The 22,110-nt window shown below is 54.7% G+C and overlaps 1 protein-coding gene across 3 annotated transcripts in view; it reads left to right on the top strand.

Moving 5' to 3' along the window:
• The window catches only part of FBXL18 (F-box and leucine-rich repeat protein 18), a 31,051-nt gene extending 12,427 nt beyond the window's left edge, over nucleotides 1-18,624 (top strand). Inside the window, exons 4-7 of one of the 3 annotated variants that reach the window (XM_012731937.1) lie at nucleotides 4,795-5,013; nucleotides 11,532-11,618; nucleotides 12,223-12,306; nucleotides 15,964-16,004. In XM_012731937.1, coding sequence (XP_012587391.1) covers nucleotides 4,795-5,013; nucleotides 11,532-11,618; nucleotides 12,223-12,268 — 352 coding nt within the window. In that variant the 3' untranslated portion in view covers nucleotides 12,269-12,306; nucleotides 15,964-16,004. Of the gene's footprint in view, nucleotides 1-4,794; nucleotides 5,014-11,531; nucleotides 11,619-12,222; nucleotides 12,307-15,963 lie in introns of all 3 variants that reach the window. The other 2 variants (XM_012731936.1, XM_004691922.1) reach the window with 2 other exon arrangements.
• Nucleotides 18,625-22,110: the final 3,486 nt, after the last annotated feature.

Here is a 22,110-nt window from a genome sequence, read left to right as displayed (position 1 = left end):
TACCCTGTTTGATGTTTGTGACCAGGAATTGAATATTCTTTTAAAAAGATTTATTTATGCATACAAGAACTGGGGTACGGGCCAGAGGTGCAGGGTGCGGGGGGTGGGTAAGAGGATTCACCAGAGACTGAGTGGGGAGCAGAACATGCAGATCTACTGAAACACACTGCTGAGGGGAGCAGCAGGCGAGACAGGAGAGGTCTGCTGTGCCATGTGGGTCAGCTCCCTGGCCGGGGATTGAACTCGTGCTATAGTGGCTGCAGATAGCTTCACAATTCTGTGCTTTAATCCTTGTGCCACCAGGGAATTGAATATTTCTTACTTCAGAGAGCCCATGTGAGCATTTGAGTTTTAATTGAACACAACTCAGAGCCAAGGTGTTTCTGGGCTTGTCATTTTTGCCATCAGCTGTGTTGGTCTTGCCAACCTTAAACCTCACACCTTTCCTTACTGTGGTTAAGCTATTTGGCAGTCATCAGAATGTTTTTGATAAGATGAGCAATCAATGAGTAAAACGTTTTGTAGTTTAGAAATCAGAATGTATAGAGGCATGTAGCGAACCCCTGCTGTGTCCCCAGCACCTGCCTGACTCCTAGAGCTTGAGTGTCTGCTGCCTACAGGGACCCCTAGAGGTGCTAGTGCTGCCAGTTGACCGGCACGGCACCCCTGTCAGGAGGTGGAGTCAGACCTGGTAACCAGAGACAGGAGAAAGCAATGTAGGGCCAGAAATGGCCAGGTTCTGACTACAGAGAATCTGCTGATGGGGTCAATGGGATGGCGGGTCCCATGGGTGCAGATGGCGTGGCGGCTTCTGGACTGAGCAGTTGAACCCACACAGCTGGGTGCATGCACACGTGAGTTTGAGGTGCCTCAGACACCAGTGGAGGAGCTGTTTCCCAGCTAGCAAAAGAATCTGGGGAGACCATATATGAGGCCTGGGGATGCTCAGCGATTATTGGTCAGGAGGAGGAGGAGGAGAAATCAGCAAAGGAGCCTACGCCCAGCACAGGGAGGGAGGTGTGCTAGCAGGGGCTGAGGCTGCTGTCGGGTGGTGTAGGTGCCTTGGGGATGGCTGCCAGCTGCTTCCCAGGGCTTATAGGCTCTCTGGTAACTGTGAGTGTAGAGATTACTGTCTCCTTTTGTAGATGAGCCTAGGTGACCCAGCTGCAGGCAGCTGGCACTGTTTCCCGCTTCACAGCTGGGCATTGAACTGGGTAACAGGGCCCTCCCTGGTGGCACAGTGGGTTAAAGGACAGGACTGGGAAGCTAGCTGTGACTGCTTCAGTACAAGTTCAATCCCCACCCCGGAGGTGACCCACATGGTGCGACAGACCCCTCCTGACCCACCCGCTGCTCCCCTCAGCAGTGTGCTCCATCAATCTGCCTATTCTGCTCCTCACTCTGACTGTGGTGAACCCTCTCACTGCCCCTGCACTTCTGGCCTGTACCCCAGTTCTGTATGCGTAAATAAATTTTTTTAAGAAATGAACTGGGTAACAGCAGCATGTAGTGGTCACTGAGTGGTCGTCAAGGTCCGGGACATGATCATTCCGACTCAGGGCCTTCCCCAGGAGCAGGACCCTGCATACAGTGTGAGTTTGTGCCTGGAAAGGCCTGTGGGTCTTGGGATAAACGGGTTTTGTAGGGTAACCGTGAACCTGACCACCACTCACAATGGCCTCTCTGTGCACCATGGCTGCTGAGAATCTCGTCTGATAGAGCTGGGTACTGCCTGTTCAGAACAAACACCGGTTTTCAAAACGTGGCCAAATGGCCCCATCCCTCTGGATGTCTGCCTTCTGTAGCAAGCTGACTGGGGGCTGGATTGAAAGGAGCAGGTGGTGCCGCCTGCCGTGGGCAGCAGCCAGAGAAAGGAAGCGGAATTCTGTGTTCAGGGAGGCATGCCTCTCCTTCTCAGGCCTGCTTCCCTGGCCACTCCTGAACTTCCTGGTGGAATGTTCTTGAGATGCAGCCCTGGGGTCCCAGGCGAGCGTGCTCCGGCTGCTGCTGTCTCCACCACGAAGGTCCATGAATCTGAGCTCTGTGCCAGCTGGGCTCTGGCTGGGCAGCCGGCTGCCCTGAAAAAGGCGGTGCAGAACACGTTGTTCTGGCTGGGGCCAGGCAGCTCTGGATTTGTGTGCACTTCGGCAAAGAGAAGACTACAAGTTGAACAGAGAAGGCACTTTCTTTCCAAGACTGATTAAGTCCTGCTTGGTGGTGGGGGGGCACAGTCCTGAGTCACCCTTGGCTGCCCGTGACCTCAGAACCAGGGAATCAGGGAAGGTTTGGGTGGGTGCAAAAGGACTGCTCTGGACACAGGTGCTGGAGACTGTCCTAGGAGAGCCCAGGCCTGGGCACTGTATGGGCAGGCAAAGGAGAGGGGGCACTCCTTTCCTAGTGTCTCCCTGGGCCCGCAGAGCCTCAGGGACACTAGACATCTCAGGAAGTGGGCTTTGGAGACTGACCTTGTTGATTGGATGGCTGAGGGAGAGTGAGGAGAGAAGAAAGGGCCATGGGTGCCCTTCCCTGAGGCGATGTCAGGTTACCTTTTCGTCATCCTCTGCCCTCTGCAGACTCTTGGTCACCCAGTCACTTGTCACGTCAGTTCTGCCAGCCCATGTGTGAGTAGGGGGCTGTGGTGTGGCTAGCCAGTGGAGTGGACAGTTGCAGTAGGCCAGCCTCTTCCTGAACACCTGTGATGGGCCACCTCCTTCAGTACGGAGGAATTTGGCAGTGACCCTCTAGGTGAAAAACTGCTTAAATTGTGTGTGAATACAGCACACTTTCTCTGCCTGCCTTCTCTGCCTGCCCGCTGGTTTCTAACCCAGAGGCCGAACACCTTCCTCTTGGCTGGCTCTGCAGATGCACATTGCCACCTAGTGACCAGGCTGCCTCAGGCCTGTCCTTTCCTGCTGCATCCTGGCCCCACTCTCAGGCCCCGGCACAGCTCCTGCTTCCCCCTGCAGGAGGCAGAGGTCACTGCAGCTCCACAGTCCCAGGTTCAAAACCCCCCCCCCCCCTTTTTCCTTACTTTTAGATCTATAAAGAGATGCCTGCCTTACTAGGACTTTTTTTTTTAAGACTTATTTATTTATTCATAAAGAACTGGGGTACAGGCCAGAGGTGCAGGGGCAGTGAGAAGCTTCACCAGAGACAGGGTGGGGAGCAGAACAGGTATATCGAGAAAGTACACTGCTGAGGGGAGCAGCGGGCGGGTCAGCCGGCTGTGCCATGTGGGTCAGCCCCGGGGCTGAGGATCGAACTCGCACTGAAGCGGCTGTGGCCAGCTTGCAGTGCTGCGTCTTAATCCGTTGTGCCACCAGGGAGGGCCCTATTTTTTTTTTACAGTTTTTTTTTTTTTTAATAATGTAATAGTTTATTTTTACATCATTTTGTGCCTTTTTCCATCTCAGTTGTAATCCCCATGGGCTTCCCATCACCAAATCACCCATGTGCCATCACCATAGTCCAGTGCATTCCCTCCCCCTACTGTTTTTGATCCCGCTCCCCACTCCACCCCTGTGAAATGTCTCTGGTATATAGCTGTTCATTATTATTATTTCTCCCCTAGTCCTTTATACTCCTACTATGAGTGAAACCATCTAATATTTTCCTTTACTTTCTGGCTTATTTCACTCATCATGATCTTTTCCAGCTCTATCCATGTTGCTGCAAAAGGCATGTGTTTATTTTTTTTGGTTGCTGAGTAATATTCCATTGTGAATATGTACCACATCTTTTAAATCCAGTCATCTCCTTTTGAGCAGTTGGGTTGTTTCCATGTCTTTCTAAAAAAAGTTTTTAAAGGAGAACCAACCAGCATCTTCAAACATTTTCTTGAGGAAAATCCAACTTCTCTGAAAATCCATATGCATGGCAGGTCTCTGTGTGACTTTGATCACTCCCTTCCCCTGGTGGAGTAGATTGAACCCATAGTCCCCTTGAATCTTTTCTGCTTTCCTCCTGGTCCTCTCTGCCTTGCCATGGCTTTTATCCCAGAGGGAATTAATGGCCCAAACTCCTGCCTGGAATCCGGTGACATCCATGTGTCGTGGGCTGGCAGCTGGACTTCCGCTTCCTGTGCCGCAGTGCTCTGTGCCGCACGCCGCTCTGAGCCTCATGCCCCTCTGTGCTCTGCTTCCTGCCTGGGCATACACTCCCAGGAAAAGCCTGGCACATCTGCTGCTCTTTCCCTAGTCCTGATCTTTGTCACTGTAGCTGGAGCCTCAGCACAGTCTTAGGGCTCTTCTGCCCTTTGTTGAGTCTAGCGCTGGGGACCAGAGCGCATATCCTCACCTCTCCACCCATCTTGCTCATATACTTAGGTGGAAACCTCCAGCCTCGTCTGCTGGCTGAGGTCTGCGTGCTTAGTCTAGTCTTCCTCAGCCCCAGACTAGGGGGTATGCGCCTGCCCAGTGCTGCCCCATCCTTTCTGGCATGGCTAGCGTGGCCCCACCTGGCCCGGGTTGTCTGTCTCCCTGCCTTCTGGATGCCTACTTCTGTCTGTGTGTGGAGCTGTCTGTACCTGCTCTTCCCTGTATCAGCCCTCCTGAGGGCAGTGACCACACACAAGCATGACTCCGTTTCCTGCCCAGTGTGCCAGAGGTTCAGGGAGTTGGGTCCTGGCTGGTTATAGACAGTGGCAGACAGTTGGGTCAGCAAGGTCTTTTGAATCAGATTGCCAGAGGAGACCCCGGGGTCCAAGGGCTCACCCAGGGCTAGGCTCTGGGCATGTCTGGGGACTTCAGACCGAGAGGCTAGGCCTCACCACCACTCTCTGCTCTTTCCCCACAGACTGGAGCAGCCCTACTTCAGCGCCAACGCCCAGTTCTTCCAGGCCCTGAGCCAGTGCTCCACACTGCAGCGTTTGTGCCTGGTCTCCCGTAGCGGCACCCTGCAGCCCGAGGCTGTCCTGGCCTTCATGGCCCGCTGCCTGCATGTCGTCGTGTGCCACATGTTCACCGGGGAGTCGCTCGCCACCTGTAAGAACCTGCAGCAGTCCCTCCTCCGAAGGTGAGTGGGTGCACACAGGCGGAGCCGGGGGTGACCCAGAAGCTCAGCATCAGCGTCCATCAGCCCCTTCCTCCCTAGGTCTTCACTGGGTGGAGGGAGGGAGATAAGCACTGTGGGCAGCCTGGGGTGAGAAGGCTGAGTCTTCCAAAGCTGCGTTTTCATTCCGCTCTGTGGCTCGTTTTCTACACAGCTGAAGCTTCTTCCCGCCCCGTACAAAAGTTTTACTTTCTGTTTTTTTTTTTTTTTAAGGTTTATTTATGCACACAGAACTGGGATATAGGCCACAGGTACAGGGCGGTGAGAGGCTTTACCTGAGACAGCGGGGAGCAGAACAGGCAGATCGACAAAGTACACTGCTGAGGGGAGCAGCGGACGGGTCAGGAGAGGTCTGCTGCGCCATGTGGGTCACCTCTGGGGTGGGGATTGGACTCATCCTGAAGTGGCTTTAGCCGCATCTTTGAAGTGGCATCCTGCTGTGCTTTAACTCCCTGTGCCACCAGGGAGGGCCTGATGTTTTGGTTTTACAGGCAGTTTATTTGGGTAGACCTGAGGGTGGGAGGTACCTGCAGCTAGAAGGAGGCTTTGGACCTCCTGGCGATGAAGTGTGGATGTACAGGTGACCCCAGATCTGGTGGGATGGCGGGAACTTGACCTTGGAGTCATTCTTCCCTGGTCAGTCTCCTCCGTGTCCGTGATCTGGACTAAGTCAGACCAGCATGGTCCAGGTCCCCATGTCATGGCAGTGCTGGGTGGTTGGGGCCAAGTCCTCCTGGTATGTGCTGTGAGTGCACAGCCAGTTGCAAGCGCTCTTCACCTATAGGGTGGGATGGGAGTTTCTTGAACACCTGCCCACGGTACGCAGTTTCCCCTAGAAACTTCATCATCATCTTCAACTGAGACACAAGTACTGGAAGTGGGATGTGATGACATGATTGGGGGCGAAGGTTAGAATGTAGCTGGGGCATGTCAGAATTTTGGGGTGGTAGGCAGTGCCCTGCTCCTGTCATCCCATAGCTGCCAGTGCCTGCCTGATAGTGCTCGCAGCTGCCCCCAAAAGAAAGTAAAGGTATTCTTTATTTCTCCGTATATTGTCATAAATGCTTTTTTTGATGTATAAAATACACTGCGTTTTTTTTTTTTGTTGTTTTTTTCCAACTGAAGTAACTTTAGTTCATCACACTGTAAGTTTCAGGTGTTTTTTACCTCAGCAGCTGCACGCACCACCCCCCCCAGGCCCACCACCAACGTCAGTCACCTGCGCCTCAGCCGTCCCCTTGCCTGTTGAGCCCCGTTTCTCTGGCGGCACCCTCCTGTGGTCAGAGTGAGCTTTTCCCCCTCCCTCTGTTTCTTTCCCATCAGTGAGTGGAATGACCTGGTATCTGCCTTTCTCCTGACTTACTTCACTTCCGTCCCTCCGGGTCCTTCCGAGTAGCCACAGGGTGCAGACCCATCTCTGCGTCCAGGCGGCAGCCCCTCCTGTGTGCACACCCTCTTCCCTAGGTGTAGCACCGGCCTGTCTTCATGTCTTGGCTGTTGGGATGTGTACTGCGTGGGTTTGTTTCTTTTTTTAATAATGTTTGGATAAATGCGTAGAAGTGGGATTACTGGAGAACAGGCTAGTTCTGTTTTAAGTTTTGGAGGAACCGCCATACTGTTTTAGTTGACTAATTTACATTCTCACCAACAGTGTATGAGGGCTCCTTTTTCACTACATCTTCACCGACATTTATTGTTTCCTTGACTTTGATAATAGCCATTCTCACCTGCATGAAGTGAAATCTTATGGTGGTTTCCATTTGCATTTCCCTGATGATAAGTGATATAGAACATCTTTTCATGTGTCTGTTTGCCATCTGTATGTCTTTGCTGAAATGCCTGTTTAGATCCTTAATCCATTTTACAATTGGTTGTTGCTCAGTTGTTTGTATATTTTAGATATTAACCCCATGTCTTATATGTGGTTTGCAAATACCTTTTCCCATTCACTAGGCTGCGTTTTTGATTTAATGATGGCTTTTTTTTTTTTTTTTTTACAGATTTACTTATTTATGCATACAGAACCTGGGGTACAGGCCAGAGGTGTGGGGGTGAGAGGATTCACTAGAGACAGAGTGGGGAGCAGAATAGGTAGATGTACTGAAATACACTACTGGGAGCAGTGGGCGACACAGGAGAGGTCTGAGGTGCCATGTGGGTCAGCTCCCTTGCCAGGGATCAAACTCGTGCGATAGTGGCTACAGTTTCATAGTGCTGTGCTTTAACCTGGTTTGCCACCAGGGAGAGCTGGACCTTGACATTCTTGAAGTGCACTGGCTAGATGTCTGGTATGCTCTCCATTAGTTTGGGTTTACCTGATGTTTCTTGGTCAGAAAATCACAGGTGACCCTGTATCCTTCTCACTGTAGCTTTTGGGTGCAATTAGTAGTGTGTGTCTCAACCCCCAGCAGACTTACCCTTAGTCACTTGGTTGTGATGTCTGCCAGGTTTCTCCCCTGTAAAGTTACTAGTGTAATGAGAATTATAAGCGTCTGCAAATACTGTTTCTCATCAGGCTTTTTGCCCGTTAACTTAGCCTCCTTGGATGGATCTTGCCAACAAGTTATGCTCTGGACATTTGCCTGATGTTGGTTTTCTGTTTCCTTTGCTCCTTCTGTGTTTGTTAATGGGGACTGTACTGTGGGAGAATCCTGCCTTCCCATTCACTTATTCACGCAGTTGTCAGCAGCTCTCAGTCTGCTCCTGTCACTGTTCATACTGTTGGCTCAGATTGTTCCAAATTTGACCATGGGGCATTATGTCAGTTGGGTCCTGTGCCCTTTTAACATGCCCTTTTTTGATAACTTCTTATTTCTGTCACAGCAAAATATTCCAGGCATATCTTATGTTTTCCTGCCCCAGACTGGCTCTGTTCTCAGAAGAAGTGTACTTAGAAACCAAGATTGGGGCAGTGCCACAGGGGTGTCACTCCTTGCTGTGTACAAAGTAGGAAATCATCTGTGTATATTTATGTACACACATCCATCTGTTTTTATTTTATTTCTCTCCATTTGCATTTGTAGTGAAAACAATGCTCAGGTTGATGTCTCTACTCCAACCCAGCATCATCATGGCCGGTCCCCTTCCTTAAGGGTCACCTCTCTCCCACAGTGTGTGACAGTGGGCAGCCTGGCCTTCACTGTATAACTTGTGTAGTCCTGATGTCTGTGGGAGGTAGTTTTGGAATTGCTAGCCCCCTCCACCTTGTGAGACAGCTCTGCTAGCCGGAGTGGGGTATTTGTGTGTGTCTCACGGTGTCCAGAGTACTCATTGCCTTCCCACCTCCTTTTGTGTGGTCTTGTTTTCTCATTCTTGAAAAGTCAAGTTTACTTATTATTGTCTAATATTTCATTTCTCATTCAGCCATCAGTCAGGTTGATGTGTGTGTGTGTGATGTGTACATACCTATTTGTATTTGAACTCTTACTGGAGTCCTCGTGTCAGAGTGTGTGAAAGGGAGTTGCTGGGGCTTGTCACCCAGTTTGCTCACATGTCCTCTTCAGCCCTCTTCTCCCCTCCTCCTCACACTCCTGGCAGACAGCCTGGCAAGTTGGTTCTCCTTTGTCCCTCGTATCTGCACAGACGAGCAGATGTAGAATATGTTCCGTAGTTTCCACGTGTCCTTTGCTTTCTCACTTAATATCTTTTGCAACTCACTCCTTGTCCATTCTTAATAGTTCTTTATATAGCTCTGTTTTTGTTTGTGATTGTTGTAAATACACATCACAAAATTGACCATTTCTACAGCTTTCTACATTGGAGTGTGTGGGTCAGGGGCGTTAGGTCCATTCACACTGCTGTGCAGCCTCACTGCCACCCTTCTCCAGGACGTCATCTTCCCCACTGAAATCTCCCCCATAAACACCGACCCCACTCTTTCCTCTCAGCCTCTGTTCTTCTTTGTCTCTGTGAATTTGAGACTTCACAGAATAAGACTCATACTTGCCCTGCCTTTTTTGCAGTTGCTCTGAAATTTACTCTATGATGTTTAAAAAATAGAGGTAAGGGGTCATCATATATTGACCGAAATAAAGCCCCTTAGTACCTGAGCCTACGACCAGTGTGAGTTTGTTTTTTGAGCCTTGGAAGTACATGCACACGCCTGTGTGCTGCGGGGTGTCTGTCAGGGTGTTTGGGGCAGCCTTGCGTGCCTGTGGTGTGAAGCCTGTGTTTCCAGATGTCATTCTCGTGTGAAGCTGCTGTGCTCCTTCTAAGTTCCGGGAGAGCAGCATTTCTGACGACCTGTCATGTGTTGTTTCCGCTCTGTTGCTGGCCATCCGGTTCTTGGCAGTGTTCCCTCAGTCCTCGTGACTGCCCTCGGGTGGGCTTCCTCGTGTGCAGTGCACACAGTCCTGGAAGTGGCGTGGCTGGGGCTTGTGAGAGAAATTGCCTCGTTGCTCTCCCTAGCAGTTCTCCCAAGACTCACTTCCCCTAAGGGGTGTGAGTGCTTGTCCCCACCCTTGCCCATGATACTGTCACTTTGGCTCCCCAGCCTCTGGGGTGAGGGTGTCCCCCGCCATCTGAGCGTCTTGGTTGTTGCGGAAGTGTCATCTAATGTGTGTATTGCAAGGTCACCTCTCCTCTTGCTGAGTGTCTCTTTAGATCTCTTGAGACGCTTCAGTTGGGTTTTTTTGGGGGGGAAGGGAAAACTCAGACTCAGGGTCCCTTCCCGTTGCCTGGGTGGGTGTGTCATGCCAGGATGCACGGAGCTCTGCACCCAACTCTCTGGGTCTCCGTTGTCAGGTGGCCTGATGCTTCTCTTCCTCCTGGTTTCCTGGCCTCCTGTGTTCAGTTGCTTCAGAGTGCCACCCTGAGTTCAGTGACAGCCTCCGCCACCCCCCAGATCTGCCTGATCCTGGCCTGGGAGCCCAGGTCTCAATGTCTGTTGGGTTGTGCACAGAGTACAGCTAAGTGTCTGTGGGAGGTGGCTTTGGGTTTGTCCCCGCGGGCTCCTGTGAGTGAATCTGACTGCTGCTTTGCAGGAGGCTGGAAGCTGACTGTAAGTGCAGAGCCCACTTCTATGTCACCTAAAACAAGGTGCTAGGTGCCTTTCAGCAAGCCTGTTTTGTCCTCCCCTCCCCCAGTTAGAATCCCACAAATCCCAAGTATTTGTGGGAAAGAAGCTAAATTGAGGCTCTGCTCACAGGTTCTATGTCACCGGGTCCAGTTCCATGACTTCTCCGACCTGTGTGTGCCTCCCTGGGGCTCGAGGAGGCCTCCTGGCCTTGGTGATTCCGTGAAGTCAGTGGATCACTGCAGGCGGACACTTAGGTTTTCTGAACCTTCCCGCTTACGCTGGAGAAGTTGGGGAAGAGGTGGGACTTATGTTTCCATTAACTGGTTACTGAATGTTAAGCCACTCACCTCTCTTGGGTTCTCCCGAAATGGTTCATCTGGTGGGGGTCATTGTGCAGGCCCTTGGGCGAGTGTCTTTACAGACAGCGTGAGAAGAGAAATTTTAAATCTGCAAACTTTGCCTTTCTAAGTTATGCTGAAGACCTCTGTGATGCAAAGAGTTGTTTTAACATAAGGAAGGCATTTAAAAATTTTTAAGGGCTTTAAAAACACACACACACACACACACACACACACACACACACACACACACACAATGTACCATTCTAGCTTTTCATTTAAAATGACTGAAGGAGGGCTTCTGCAGCCAACTTTTGAGCCACTGTGTGGGCCCCACGCAGGATCCTGAGCACCCTTGCCTCGCAGTGTATTTTGCCTCCATTGTTCAGGTATCAAAAGCCCTGCAGAGTAAGTGCCATTGGCCCCAGAATACAGATGGGAAAACTGAGGCTTTGAATAGCCTGGCCAGGATCCTGGCACTGTAAGGACAGAGTTGATGTCCAGAGGGGAAGGGGCACTGACACCTCCCAGACACTCTACAGGACTGAGCACCATTGGGGGCACCCCAGACCCCTCGCCTGATGCCTCAGGACTGAGGAAGCCTTGTGTTTGTAGGGCTGTTTAGACCCGGATCTGCTGAAAAACTACTCCTCCAGCCCAGTGCAGCCCCAGGCCTGTGGGTGTCTTCCTGGTGGGCACGCCCATAGTGCCCACCGCCTGCAGCTCTCGGTGGTGTGGCCCTGCTGTAGCTCGGTGCCGTTTAGTATGGCCTGCAGAGGCCTTTCCTGGCTGGCAGGCAACGCAGGTCAGCTCTGACCAATGGGGCTGAGCACAGGGGGCCTGCTGGCCTGCCGGCCTGCCTGCCCCTTTCAGGCCCTAGCCCCTGGCCCTGCACTCTGGACACCCTTAAGGCCTTTGCTGTGCAGTGAGGCCCCAGATGCTTTTCTGCAGGATTCCCAGCAGATGGTGCTGTGGCTCACAGTAACACTCTCCCCTCCCCCACTCATTTCTGTTTTATCTTTGCCTACAGGCCTGCCAGGTTCCACCAAAGGGATAACATAAAAAGGAAGAGGCTGGCATTTGTTGCCACTTTTTCTGATCATTTTTCTTTTCTCACCCCTTTCCAGGCCAAACTCAGAGTTTTTGAGAGGGAGGAAGCACCTGGCTCTGGTTGTTCTGCTGCTTACCTGTCCCCTCATCTGTGTGGCCTTGAGGTCTGGCCTGATTTTTCTGATTCACTCGGGGGGGGCTGATGTTGTGGCTGTAGTCACGTTATGGCAAAAACACCGCCTCTTTTCAAGGTCAACGTGTGACCTGTAGACACATCCCCGTGGGTGGCCTTTGGAACAGTTTCTTCTTGTTGCCAGGTTTGGCACCAAGAGCCACTGTGTGGGCCCCAAGCAGCTCTGGTCCTGCTGGGACCCTGGTTTGGACCCCATCTGCCCACTGAGCGCATGGTTGCTCGGTGGGCTTCCTCGACTCCTCATTGTAAGGTGGGCTGGAGGGGGAGGCCGCACAGCACTGGCTGGGCGAGGATGTCGTCTGACTGACTGGACTTGCTCTGCTTCCCGCACCTTGTCTTTGTCCTTTCAGGCCCCAGACGTGACCCTCTGGGCCCCTCTCAGACTTCTGTGACTGCTGGCCGCCTCCAGGTTTGGCAGTGGCTGCCCCTGCACTTTCTCTCCGCTTGGGGCCTCTCCTGATCTCCCGTCTGCTTCCATTCCCTGTGGGCTGGGCCTCTGCTGCCTGGTGCCGGACAACATTCTTATTTCGCAGAGGCTTATCCTGCTTCTGTGATGCTTCTGCCCTTCCTTTCAGACCTTCCGAAGAGGAAGCAGGACTGAGTCCCAAGCCTGGCTTGTAGGCCTTGCAGTTCCCCTGTTTGTACCAGGACCTCCTGAGGTGAGAACATGCTGGGTCTGCAGGCTGCCAGTGCTTTCTAGAAGGCGCCGGCATCTTCTGGGGCCTCGTTTATTCATAGTCTTTCCAGACTACACTTGTGGTGTATCAGCCTGAGGGGTCAGAACAGGACAGCCTCCTCTCTCTGAGCTCAGAAAATTCTTCCTGGGGCAGAATCATGTTGTCTCTCTCCCAGATGTTGGGGGAACTGTGCCTGACATTTCACTGGATAGATTGTACCTCTGCCTGGAGGCCGGGGCAGACCCTCTCAGTGACCCCGGGGAGTTTCTCAGTTTTCCTGTGCTGCTGGGGAACATGGGTCTGTGAGGCGGCAGGCAGAGGCTCCGACCTGGGCTGAAAGGAGGCGCGCGAATCCGGCATGCTCCCAGCTGCCAGACTGGAGGAGCAGGCCCTGCCGCTGCCACACGTTCTGGCAGACGCCGGGGCTCTGGGCCGCCTGTGTAGACACGCCACTTAGTGCCCAGAACACTCTGAGGGCTTCGTCTGTGTTTGTGTTCTGCAAATGAGTTTAGGAACCGGTAAAGTTTACAGATGGTGCAATAAATTGTTCAAATATGGTGAACATGAAGCTTTGGAGTTGAAAGTGGATTTTTAAAAATGGAATTAGTGTGATTTTGTTGCCTTAATTGCTTTTAAAGGAAGCAGTTGGATCCATCTTGCACGACTTGGCTTACCACAGGGCTGTGGCAGTCGTTGTACCTAGAGTGCTGATCTTTGGGTTGTGGAAAGAGAGCCGGCCAACAGGGCTTCACTTCAGGTTCAAGTGGGGGGATCGTGGCCTTTATTCAGTTGGGGGCTAGCAAGTTTAGTTCCATCTGGAGGAGGTCCCGAGGACCAGGGCCAGGGAGCTGGCGGGCCAGGCCTGGGCAGCCGTGGGCCCCACTGCAGCAACCACAGCCTGGCTGTGACCAACAAGTGGAAGATGTTTGCTGGTTAAAAATCTCCTATGATCAAGGCTGTCCAGGCTCTCCAGGGGAAAGGCCAGGCTCCATGATCCCATGGTACATGGTGACTATCTCGGCAGGGGGTCGGGACCCTTGGCCACCTGAGCGCAGAGCAGGTGACTGTTGGCTTGAAAGTGGCCTTGCTCCTGGAGCCCTCCTTTGCCAGATCAGGACCTGAGCCAGAATCTCTTGTGGGGTTCAGGGCTCCCTGTCTGTAGCAACTCCTTCTGGGCTCATGCTACAGCAGCATGAACACCTACAGCAGCATGTCATGCTCTGAAGGGCACCACCTTCAAGGACAGTATGTGATGGCTGTCTTTCCTGTGACTGGAGCGCAGTTTTGTCCTGTCTCTGCACGCTTTCACAAGGTTCTCCCGGAGGAACAATTCACACACAGATCTGGGCGTTCCTGGCTCTGTGCCAAGTGAGCGTCAAGGGTTCCCTTCCCTATTTCTCTGCAGGCAGGTTTTGCTTTTCTTCTTTTGTGGCGAGCCATCTATAACACAATACTGACCATTTTAACCATTTGTAAGTATGCTATGTAGGGGAGCAGCGGGTGAGGTAGGAGAGGTCTGCTGCGCCCTGTGGGTCAGCTCCCTGGCCAGGGATCGAACTCGTGCTGTACTCGGATTGTTTCATAGTGCTGTGACTTAACCAGGGAGGCCCCTGAAATCAGGTCGTTAAGTGGTGTTCAGCATCAGCTGGCTTTTTTTTCTCACCAGTGTTCCAAGAAATGGATGCTGAACAAAGTCATTTTATTCGAGGACCTATTGCTTATGGCAGAGCAAGTGTAGTGTGACTTGTCTTTTTGAAGCCTCCGTGTGAATTTCCTCAGACCCTCAAGGAGGGACCAACCTTTCTGCCCTGTTGAAGTGACCCCTTGGTGACTGGCTCTCATGGGTCTCACTGTTTCTCCTGGGAGCCAGGTGGCTAGGTCTGCAGGGATCGGGATTGTGCCTGGACACAGCAAGCAGGCCATTGTGGGCTTAGTACTGGGCCTCTGGATTGTGCCCTGGTGCCTGCCCGACCCTCAGCCCACACCTGGCGTGACTGCAGAGCCAGGCCCTGGAACCCAGGACTCCACCACCTGGAGGAGAACCCACCCCTCAGACCTGGCTTGTGTCTCTGCAATTTCAGGCCGGCAGTGGCTGCTCAGGCTCTTGTTAGCGAAGTGACTAGCTGTGGTCAGGTGAGAGGTCCCGGGTATCAGTCCCACCGTCGGTTCCAGTCCAGCCTGGCTTCTCAACATGGGGAGCAAGGAGACTTGTTTTATTTCACTGCTCTGTTTACTTACGTCTCACACTGTGTTGGAATCTCACAGAGTACATTATAACAGCATGAGTTCCACAGCAGAATGCACGTAGTTGGCAGCCCAGCCAAGAGCTTGCCTCTGTGGGGAGCCCCCGATTTTCCTGGAGGGAACCCCAACCCTGCCCTTGCAAGTGAACACTTCCCATTTTCCTTCCTCCCAACTTGTCACCACCCCTGCATGAGGACTCGGATTATCTTCCCCTGGTGGGGACAGCGGCTCTAGCTGCGACCGTGTGCAGGCTTCTTGGGGGCGGCTTTGGGTGGCTCTCAGGCTCGCTGCACGCCCTGTTGCCCCAGGTGTGAACTGAAGACGAGGCCACAGAAGGAAGTGTGGCCCAACGCCAGAGGTGGCAGCTCCACTCGCTGTCTGGGACCTCTGTGCCTGTCACCAAGTGCTGGGCCTCACGGCTGCCTGGACAGCTGCACCCCTGCAGCCGCCCAGGTCCGCGTGGAAGGGCTAGCATCCTCGCTGCATTGGGGTGAGAGGTTAATCCTGCTTCAGCCCTTGAAGAACCGGCGATGGCGGGAAGGAAGGACACGGGGGCCTTTGCACTCATGTTATATATCCGAGAATCCTTGGTTCAGTCAAGTCAGTCGCACAGCAGGCTTGCAGGCAACGACTTGCCCGCCGTGCAGACTGTGAGGTTCGTGGCCAGACACTGCATGCAGCCCAAGAGCAGAAAATGTGCGGCATGGGGAGGGGCTTCCTTGCATCTTTATTGCCAAAACAATAAACTCAAGTTTTATGAGTGTCTTTCTGGCATGTACTTTACCTATGTCATAAATCCAGCCCTGTGTCCGTTGGGGGCCTCAAGCAGGAACTGGGACTGTGGCTTCCTCGTTCCTTGAGGCAGGTGTGGGGGCTGGGAGGGCCTGTCTTAGCCTTAGCAAGGCCCTGGTCCCCTGTTGTGTGGGTACCTTCGCATGATGGACGTTTCTTCCCTAGTCAGAGCTGCTCTTCTGTCTCACCCCCTGGGGGTCACTGTGTCCCACCTCCTACCTTGAGCTCCTGGGCTGGAACTTGGGCCTGTCTGTCCACTACCACATGCGAGGGACTGTGCAAAAAGGAACTTGGCTCTGACCAGCTGTGGGACCATGGCTTTTTCTTTACCCCTTGCTGGGTCCTGATTGTGGGGCCTTTGGTCACCAGAGGCCTCAGTTCTGCAGCTTCCTTAGCAATGCTGCTCCGGGGCCAGGAATGTCGCAGCCTGTTCTGGCAGGCCCTCTGTAGGCCTCCCTACCTGGCCCCTCTGCCTGGCGTGCAGGGGCAGCTCTGGGCCTGACAGAAGCACCACCAGAGGCAGACTCCTCTGTCCATCCTTTTGTGTGGGCAGCCTCCCGTCTGGCCTCCAACAGGCCTGCTAATGGCTTGTCTCTGGTTCAGTTTCCAGGCCGAGCGGCCCGCACTGAACGTCGTCATCTTCCCTCTGCTCCATGAGGGTCTGACTGATGTCATCCGGGACGTCCCCATGATGCATCTGGACGAGATCACCTTGTTTAAAAGCAGAGTGGCCGAGGAGCCCCCAAACTTGTGGTGGTGACAGCACAGCGAAGCTGCTTCCGTCGCGGAGTCCCCTTGCCGGCAGCCTCAGCAGCCAAGGAGCAGGACTGTGGAATGGGCGTGTGACTTCCGATGGCTGCTGCGGCCCCACTCCTGCTCCTCGCCTGGTGCGGGCCCCAGGAGCCCGCCAGACTCGACCCCGTGGTGTGTCTCGGAGGAAGGAAGCCTCTTTCTCTGCCACCTCCCCGGCCAGGGCTCCCCGTGCTTCCTCTCGCAGCGCTCGTGGCTTGTCACGAGAAATCTGGGCTGAGACGGCGGAGGAGGACACAGCAGGAAGAGCCCAGTGGGGGTGGCTGGGGGCCTGGCGGTGGGCATGACTGCGCAGAGCCAGGGCTGCCAGAGCTCTCCTGCCGGGCCGCCCAGGCCGTCAGCGCTGCGCCGCCAAGCCGCCTCCTCGCCTCCGCCTGTGTCCCTGGCTGCTGCTGTCCTGGTCCCCTGCCATCTCTGTGCTTTGTGCTTGGTGGAGGGTGGACTGAGGCTTGGTGCTGGTCACCCCCCACAGGTGACTGTGCCTGTGGGCAGACAAGCTTGTCCACACTGACCTCTGGCTATGAGGCCATTGGCCATGTGTCCCCGAGCCCCTGCCTCAGGCCAGGTGTCCGTGCGACACGTGAGGAGCAAGTTCTGGGGCTGCAGACGTCTCCTGAGACGCATTTTAGCCCAGTTGTGTCTAGCGTCCAGCAAGGTGGCATCAGACAACTTCAGGAGCAGTGGCCCGGCAGGGCCCTGGGGCCTGGGGTTGCTGGGTGGGGCTCCGGCTAGGGCCTGCCACAGGCCAGTCATCTGCTTAGCTTTAGCGACTTCAGTCATCTGTAGGATCTCTCCTTCTGGGGAGATGCTCAACACACACACACACACACACACACACGGCTTAGAATATTAAAACCCAGAAACGATGTTTAAAGCTGGAGTAAGTGATCAAACTATCCCATTTCAGATAGCTTTATGTTGCACTTTAAAGAACTTCAACTTAGCTACTCCAAAAATGAGGTGACCTCTGTAGTCTAGGGCCGACCTGTGCTACGCCCAGCGCCTCTGCCTTCTCAACCCCAAGGTTCCCCAGAGCCACCCCGCCTTGGCTGGTGGGCCCCTGCGGTATCCCCTCTGCCTCCTGCTCTGGAGACATGAGGCTGTGGCCTCAGCGTCCACCCCGGGCATGCCTCAGTCGCTGCAGAGGCTGCGTCCCAGGAGCCGGCAGGCTGGGCCTTTCTTGCCGGCCTCCCTTTCCTGCTCGGCTGAGGTTGCAGGGCCCTGTAGGCACTGCTGGAACCCTCTTGGCTTTCCTCCTGGTGGCCCCAACAGCTCGGCCATCTTTCTGCTGTTTCCATGGTGATTATTGGCCCCATTCCACGTGGCTTGTCCTTCTGTCTCAGCTATATATGTCCTGGGCATTTGTTTGCCTGCCCACCCTGGGTTCTTTCCCCACCCCCCCACAGACAGAGGTGGCCCAGGAACCTAGAAACCTAGTCGTGCTTGTGGGAACCCTTGGATTTGGGGCCTGGCATAATCTCAGTCCCTGAGTGCCCTGGCTAGTTCTGTCAGCACACATTGGCCCAGCGACTTGGGCCTGTCCTGAGGCTCAGGCTCTCTGTTCAGTTCCTGACTGATGGAGGGTGTGTTTGCACAGCTGGGGCTGGGGCTGGGCCTCTCCCGCTCACCTTGTTTTCCTTACTGTGAGTGTCCTCTCTCCACTGCAGGCTGCAGCTGGCGGTTCTTTGCCTCGTAGCCAGAGGCATGGTCTGCACCTGCCTTCAGCTGAATGCCCTACAGCAGGCCTCCCCTAGAGTCTTCACCTCTCAGGTCCCAACCTGGCCTAAAGGCTGCAGCCTGGGCCTCAGTTCTTCACGGCCTGGGCAGCTGCCCTGGCCCCCAGAAAGAAGGACCAAGGTTCCTGTTCGGCCCATTTCTGTGGATGAGAGTCTGGGAGGTAGGCGTACCTTTCTCCCTAATTTCTGGCCATTTCTGCCAGGTGGCAGTGGAAACCACCAGGCCAGGGTGACTAGGAAGGATGGTGTGGGAACTGCTACCGGTCTTCCAAGCCAGGGCCTGAGCAGTCGCTGCCTGAACAGCACGGCTGTGGCCAGCACGGGCTGTGAGGGAGGCAGGTGGCCCTGTCAACTCCGGGACTTCTGTGGGTGAGGCTAGAGCCCCAGGGCCTGGGTGGCTTGGGTGCCCTCCGTTCACCCAGCGCGACCTTGGCCCAGGCCGCGTGTGTTTTCCACTAGGAGTTTCTCCAGAGGCTGAGACGCCTGCACGCTCTGGCCAGGGAGGGCTGTTCTCACGAGCAAGCAGTTTTAACCAGCAGTATAATTTATTCCAATAAACAGGGCTGGGAGGACCATTTGTGAGAGGCTGGGGGTGTACACTGCCTTGGATAGCAACCCCTAAACAGTAGACTTGTATTTTTAGTGTCCCCTGCAACCATCCTTTTACTTAGAGCAAGAATTGCCGCTGCTTCTACACCCAAGACAGGATTCACCAGATGTTAATAATGTGCTTATTCTCGCTAAGTGCTATTTTGGCACCAGTGTTAATTGCAATTTATATGCTGCAGCATTTTACGCTGGGAAAAGAACCCACCCTAATGGTCCCCAGTTGGCAGAACTGGGTTGTTAAGCGACCGACCATATGCTGCCTGCTGAGAGGGGCCTGGTCAGCACCGGGCGCGGGTGTGTGTGTGGCGGCGCACATGTGTGTGCGTGCTTGCGCATCTCTGCCTGGGAGCGCGTCTGTGCATGCTGTGTGTGCAAGACACCGGGCGGCGGCGGGGGGGGAGCAGGGCGCTCCTTTGTTACAGAGAGCACCCGCCGGCCTCCCAGGGCTGCCTCCGCCTGTGCCCCTCACCCTCAGACCCCAGGCTCACCCCGCACCTGCTCTGCGCCGGCCCCCACCTCTGCAGCCGCATCACCAGCAACACCGAGGCCAATGCGGAGGCGCCCGGGGCCGCTCCAGGGGCCAAGGGGAGCGGGAATCCTGACTCAGGACCACAGGCCCCTCCCTGCTTCTGGACTTTCTCATTTCTATGTACAGTCATTTCCCCACCCCCCAAGTCCCAGGAGGCTGGATTGAGGGCATCTCAGTTTCTCACAACCAGGGCCTGGCCCTGCCTGTCCTCTGCCCGGGGTGCCTTCTCTGGCGGCCTGGGAGCTGTGTGCGCTGTGCACGTGGTAGGGCTGTCCTCGGCTCGGCCCCAGGCTGGGCCCTGGGGCTGGTGCCCCCCTGGCTGGCGGTGTGGGGCAGGGTTTTCAGGGTCACAACCCCTTGATTGGCCCTTGTGCCAGGACCCAGAGGCCTAGGCCATTCGGCTGAGGCGTCAGGAGTGTGATGGCCATTTGGGCTGGGCAAGGTCAGTGGAGTGGTGCGGTGGGGGCCCAGGAAGGCGGGGCTCTGCTTGCCCACGAGGGTCTGCAACCAGCAGCCCTCCACATCCACGGCCTGTTCCAGCTTTGCAGAAAGCCCCTGATGGGCCCATCCTGCACTGAGGGGCGGGGCGGTGGGGGTAACCTGCCGTCTATATTTGTTCTTTAGGGTTTGAACATCACTGAGCCTTTGTAAGAGAAAATGAGAAAGTAGTGGATTAGGATGGTGAACTGTGACTGTTGGGAGTGGGTCCCATCAATTTCAGTCAGGTGAGGGAAACCCGTACCTGGTCCTGTGAATGTGCAGGGAGACGTGGGTGGGGACTCGAACACGTGGGGGCCCTCCCACGGGAAAGGGAAGGCCCGTGCAGGAGGCGCTCACACTCCTGTTGATGTCAGACATCCATCTGGGGTGCAGGACCCCAATGATAAGTTTTGAGGTCTGCTGGCTGCTCAATGAAAACCCCTGGAAATGGGAAACTAGTGTGACGCAGGCCGGCCAGGGGCCTCTAAGTGTTGCTCTTCTGGAGATTGTTCAGGAAACTGTCAGCGTTCTCACAGGGCACCTGCTGTACCCCACTTGGGGCCAGGGGGACCTGGGGACCCAGGGCTGCTCGTTAGCCAGGCTTGTGCTCAGTTAAGGCCAGGGCCTGAAGCAGGCAGAAGCTGCTGCCGGCTAAACCCAAGATGGGATCACACACCTGACTGGGGAGGGGGCACCAGCCTCCGGGGGAGCATGCAGGCCGTGGGGCTCGTGGCGGTACGTGTGTGCACGTGGGGCTGTGGGTACCCACGCTCGCCCCGTAGCTGGCCCTCTGACCATAGCCCAACCACGTGTGGCTTTGACTGGAGAGGATTGAGCTCAGCGTGCTTTTAAGGGGGCTGGGGTGAGCCAGCCGGGGGGGGGGGGGTCTCAAAATGTGTGACCAGGTGCTAAATGACCGAACATGTGTCACTTGCCTTTTGACAACACCTTGTCTGTCTGGTGACCCGCCCTCTGTGGTGTCTCACAGTGACGCCTGCTCCTGAATTTTGTGCTCAAACTACATTTTGGGTGTTCCCATCCCATGTAAATCTGTGGCATGTGAAAAATTTCAAATAAAGTGGACTTGACTTAGAAACCAGTTGGCTGCGTGGTCCTCCCAGTGGTCCTGGCCTTTCCCTGTGGCCCTCTCCCAAGCCCTGGGCTCTGGTCACTGAAGCCCTATAGATGTGGAGGACGTGTTGGGACACCCAGGTGGAAGCCTGAGACCCAGAGCACCCAGATGCCTTTGCGGTCTGGGAAAGCAGAAGCTGTCGGGGTGGGAGAGGCCAGACGGTGCTGGAGGGCGGGCCAGAGGGTACCATTCTCCACACACAGGCCCAGGGGCTTGGAGGCAGCTCGGGCCCTAAGGCAGAAGGAGTGTGGGCCCTTGGGTGAAGGTTTTTTTTTGTTTTGTTTTTTTTGTTTACATCATTCTTCACTGGGTGAAGGTTTAAAGAAGTACATACACGTATATGTTTAAATTGTGGTAGAAGAATATATCTGCATCATGGTAAATATATAGACCTTAAAATTTAACTGTTTTAATCCATCTCTAAGACTTGGCTTTAGGTTCTTCATGTGTGTGGCACCCTGCAGTTTCTGTATGTTTGTGGTGGGCCTACTTGTAATATCGGTTTGAGGTGGAAACTTCACCAGACCTGGGCTCTAGGGAGAAGATCTGGCCGCAGAATGGAGGGGATGGAAGATGGAGACCGAAGCGGGAGGCCAGGGAAGTGGACCAGCTCCCAGGGAGGAGCGGGGCCCACACTTGGGAGGGGCCTTGGGCGGGGGGTGGGCCTGTCAGGTGGGTCAGGCAGGGCTGGGTGACACCTCCCAAAATCCTGGTTTGTTCTCCAGAGCAAGCGTCGCCTGAGCCAAAATGGTGACACAAGACCGGGACCACCCCTTCCCAAGTGTATCTGAGCTGGTCACCCAAGCCCAGTGTGTACCTTACAGGACTTCCCACATCTGGCTGGGAGCCGGAGAGGGGGACAGGACCCAGTGGCCCTCTCAGCTGAAGCTGGATGCACAAAGGGGTGGCATAGGGGGGTAGACAGGAATTCCAGAAACACCATGATGTGATGATTAGATTGATATGTGAGCAGGGGAGGAGGAGGAGAGGCTGAGAAAGCCACCGTGAGCCCTTTACCTGCACGCGCCACCCCATCTTCTGTCAGGTGAGAAGCGGCTGTGCTGAGGCGCTCGTGGGCAGGTACTTGGACGGGGCTTTGCGGTGGCTGGCTCTATTCCATGGCGTCCAGAGCCTCTGCGGGGCAGATTCCATCTTTGGGGTGTGTATCTTCCAGAAGCATCTTCACTCATGTGTCCGGTGGTTGATACTGGTCGTCCATTGGGCCTGTGGCTGGAACACCTACCCTTGGCCTCTCCTGTGACCTCTCCACGTGGTTGGCTGGGACTCCTGGAAGCAGGTGGTCAGGGGAGAAGGCCAGGGGAGGTGCCGTCGCCTTGGCCATCCCTTGGTGTCGCCGCCACGCGCTGCAGACTGAGGCCGCCACGGAGGCCTGCCATAGTCAACAGTCGGGGACTCGGCTCTGCCCCCCTCCCCATCCCAGGCATCATACCACG

This window comes from Condylura cristata, unplaced genomic scaffold (genome assembly GCF_000260355.1).
Source record: "Condylura cristata isolate star-nosed mole 26May11 unplaced genomic scaffold, ConCri1.0 scaffold00032, whole genome shotgun sequence".
In the NCBI taxonomy this organism is placed as follows: Eukaryota; Metazoa; Chordata; class Mammalia; order Eulipotyphla; family Talpidae; genus Condylura; species Condylura cristata.
The sequence above is the reverse complement of the archived record's forward strand: the minus strand, read 5'-3'. Positions and strand labels throughout refer to the sequence as shown.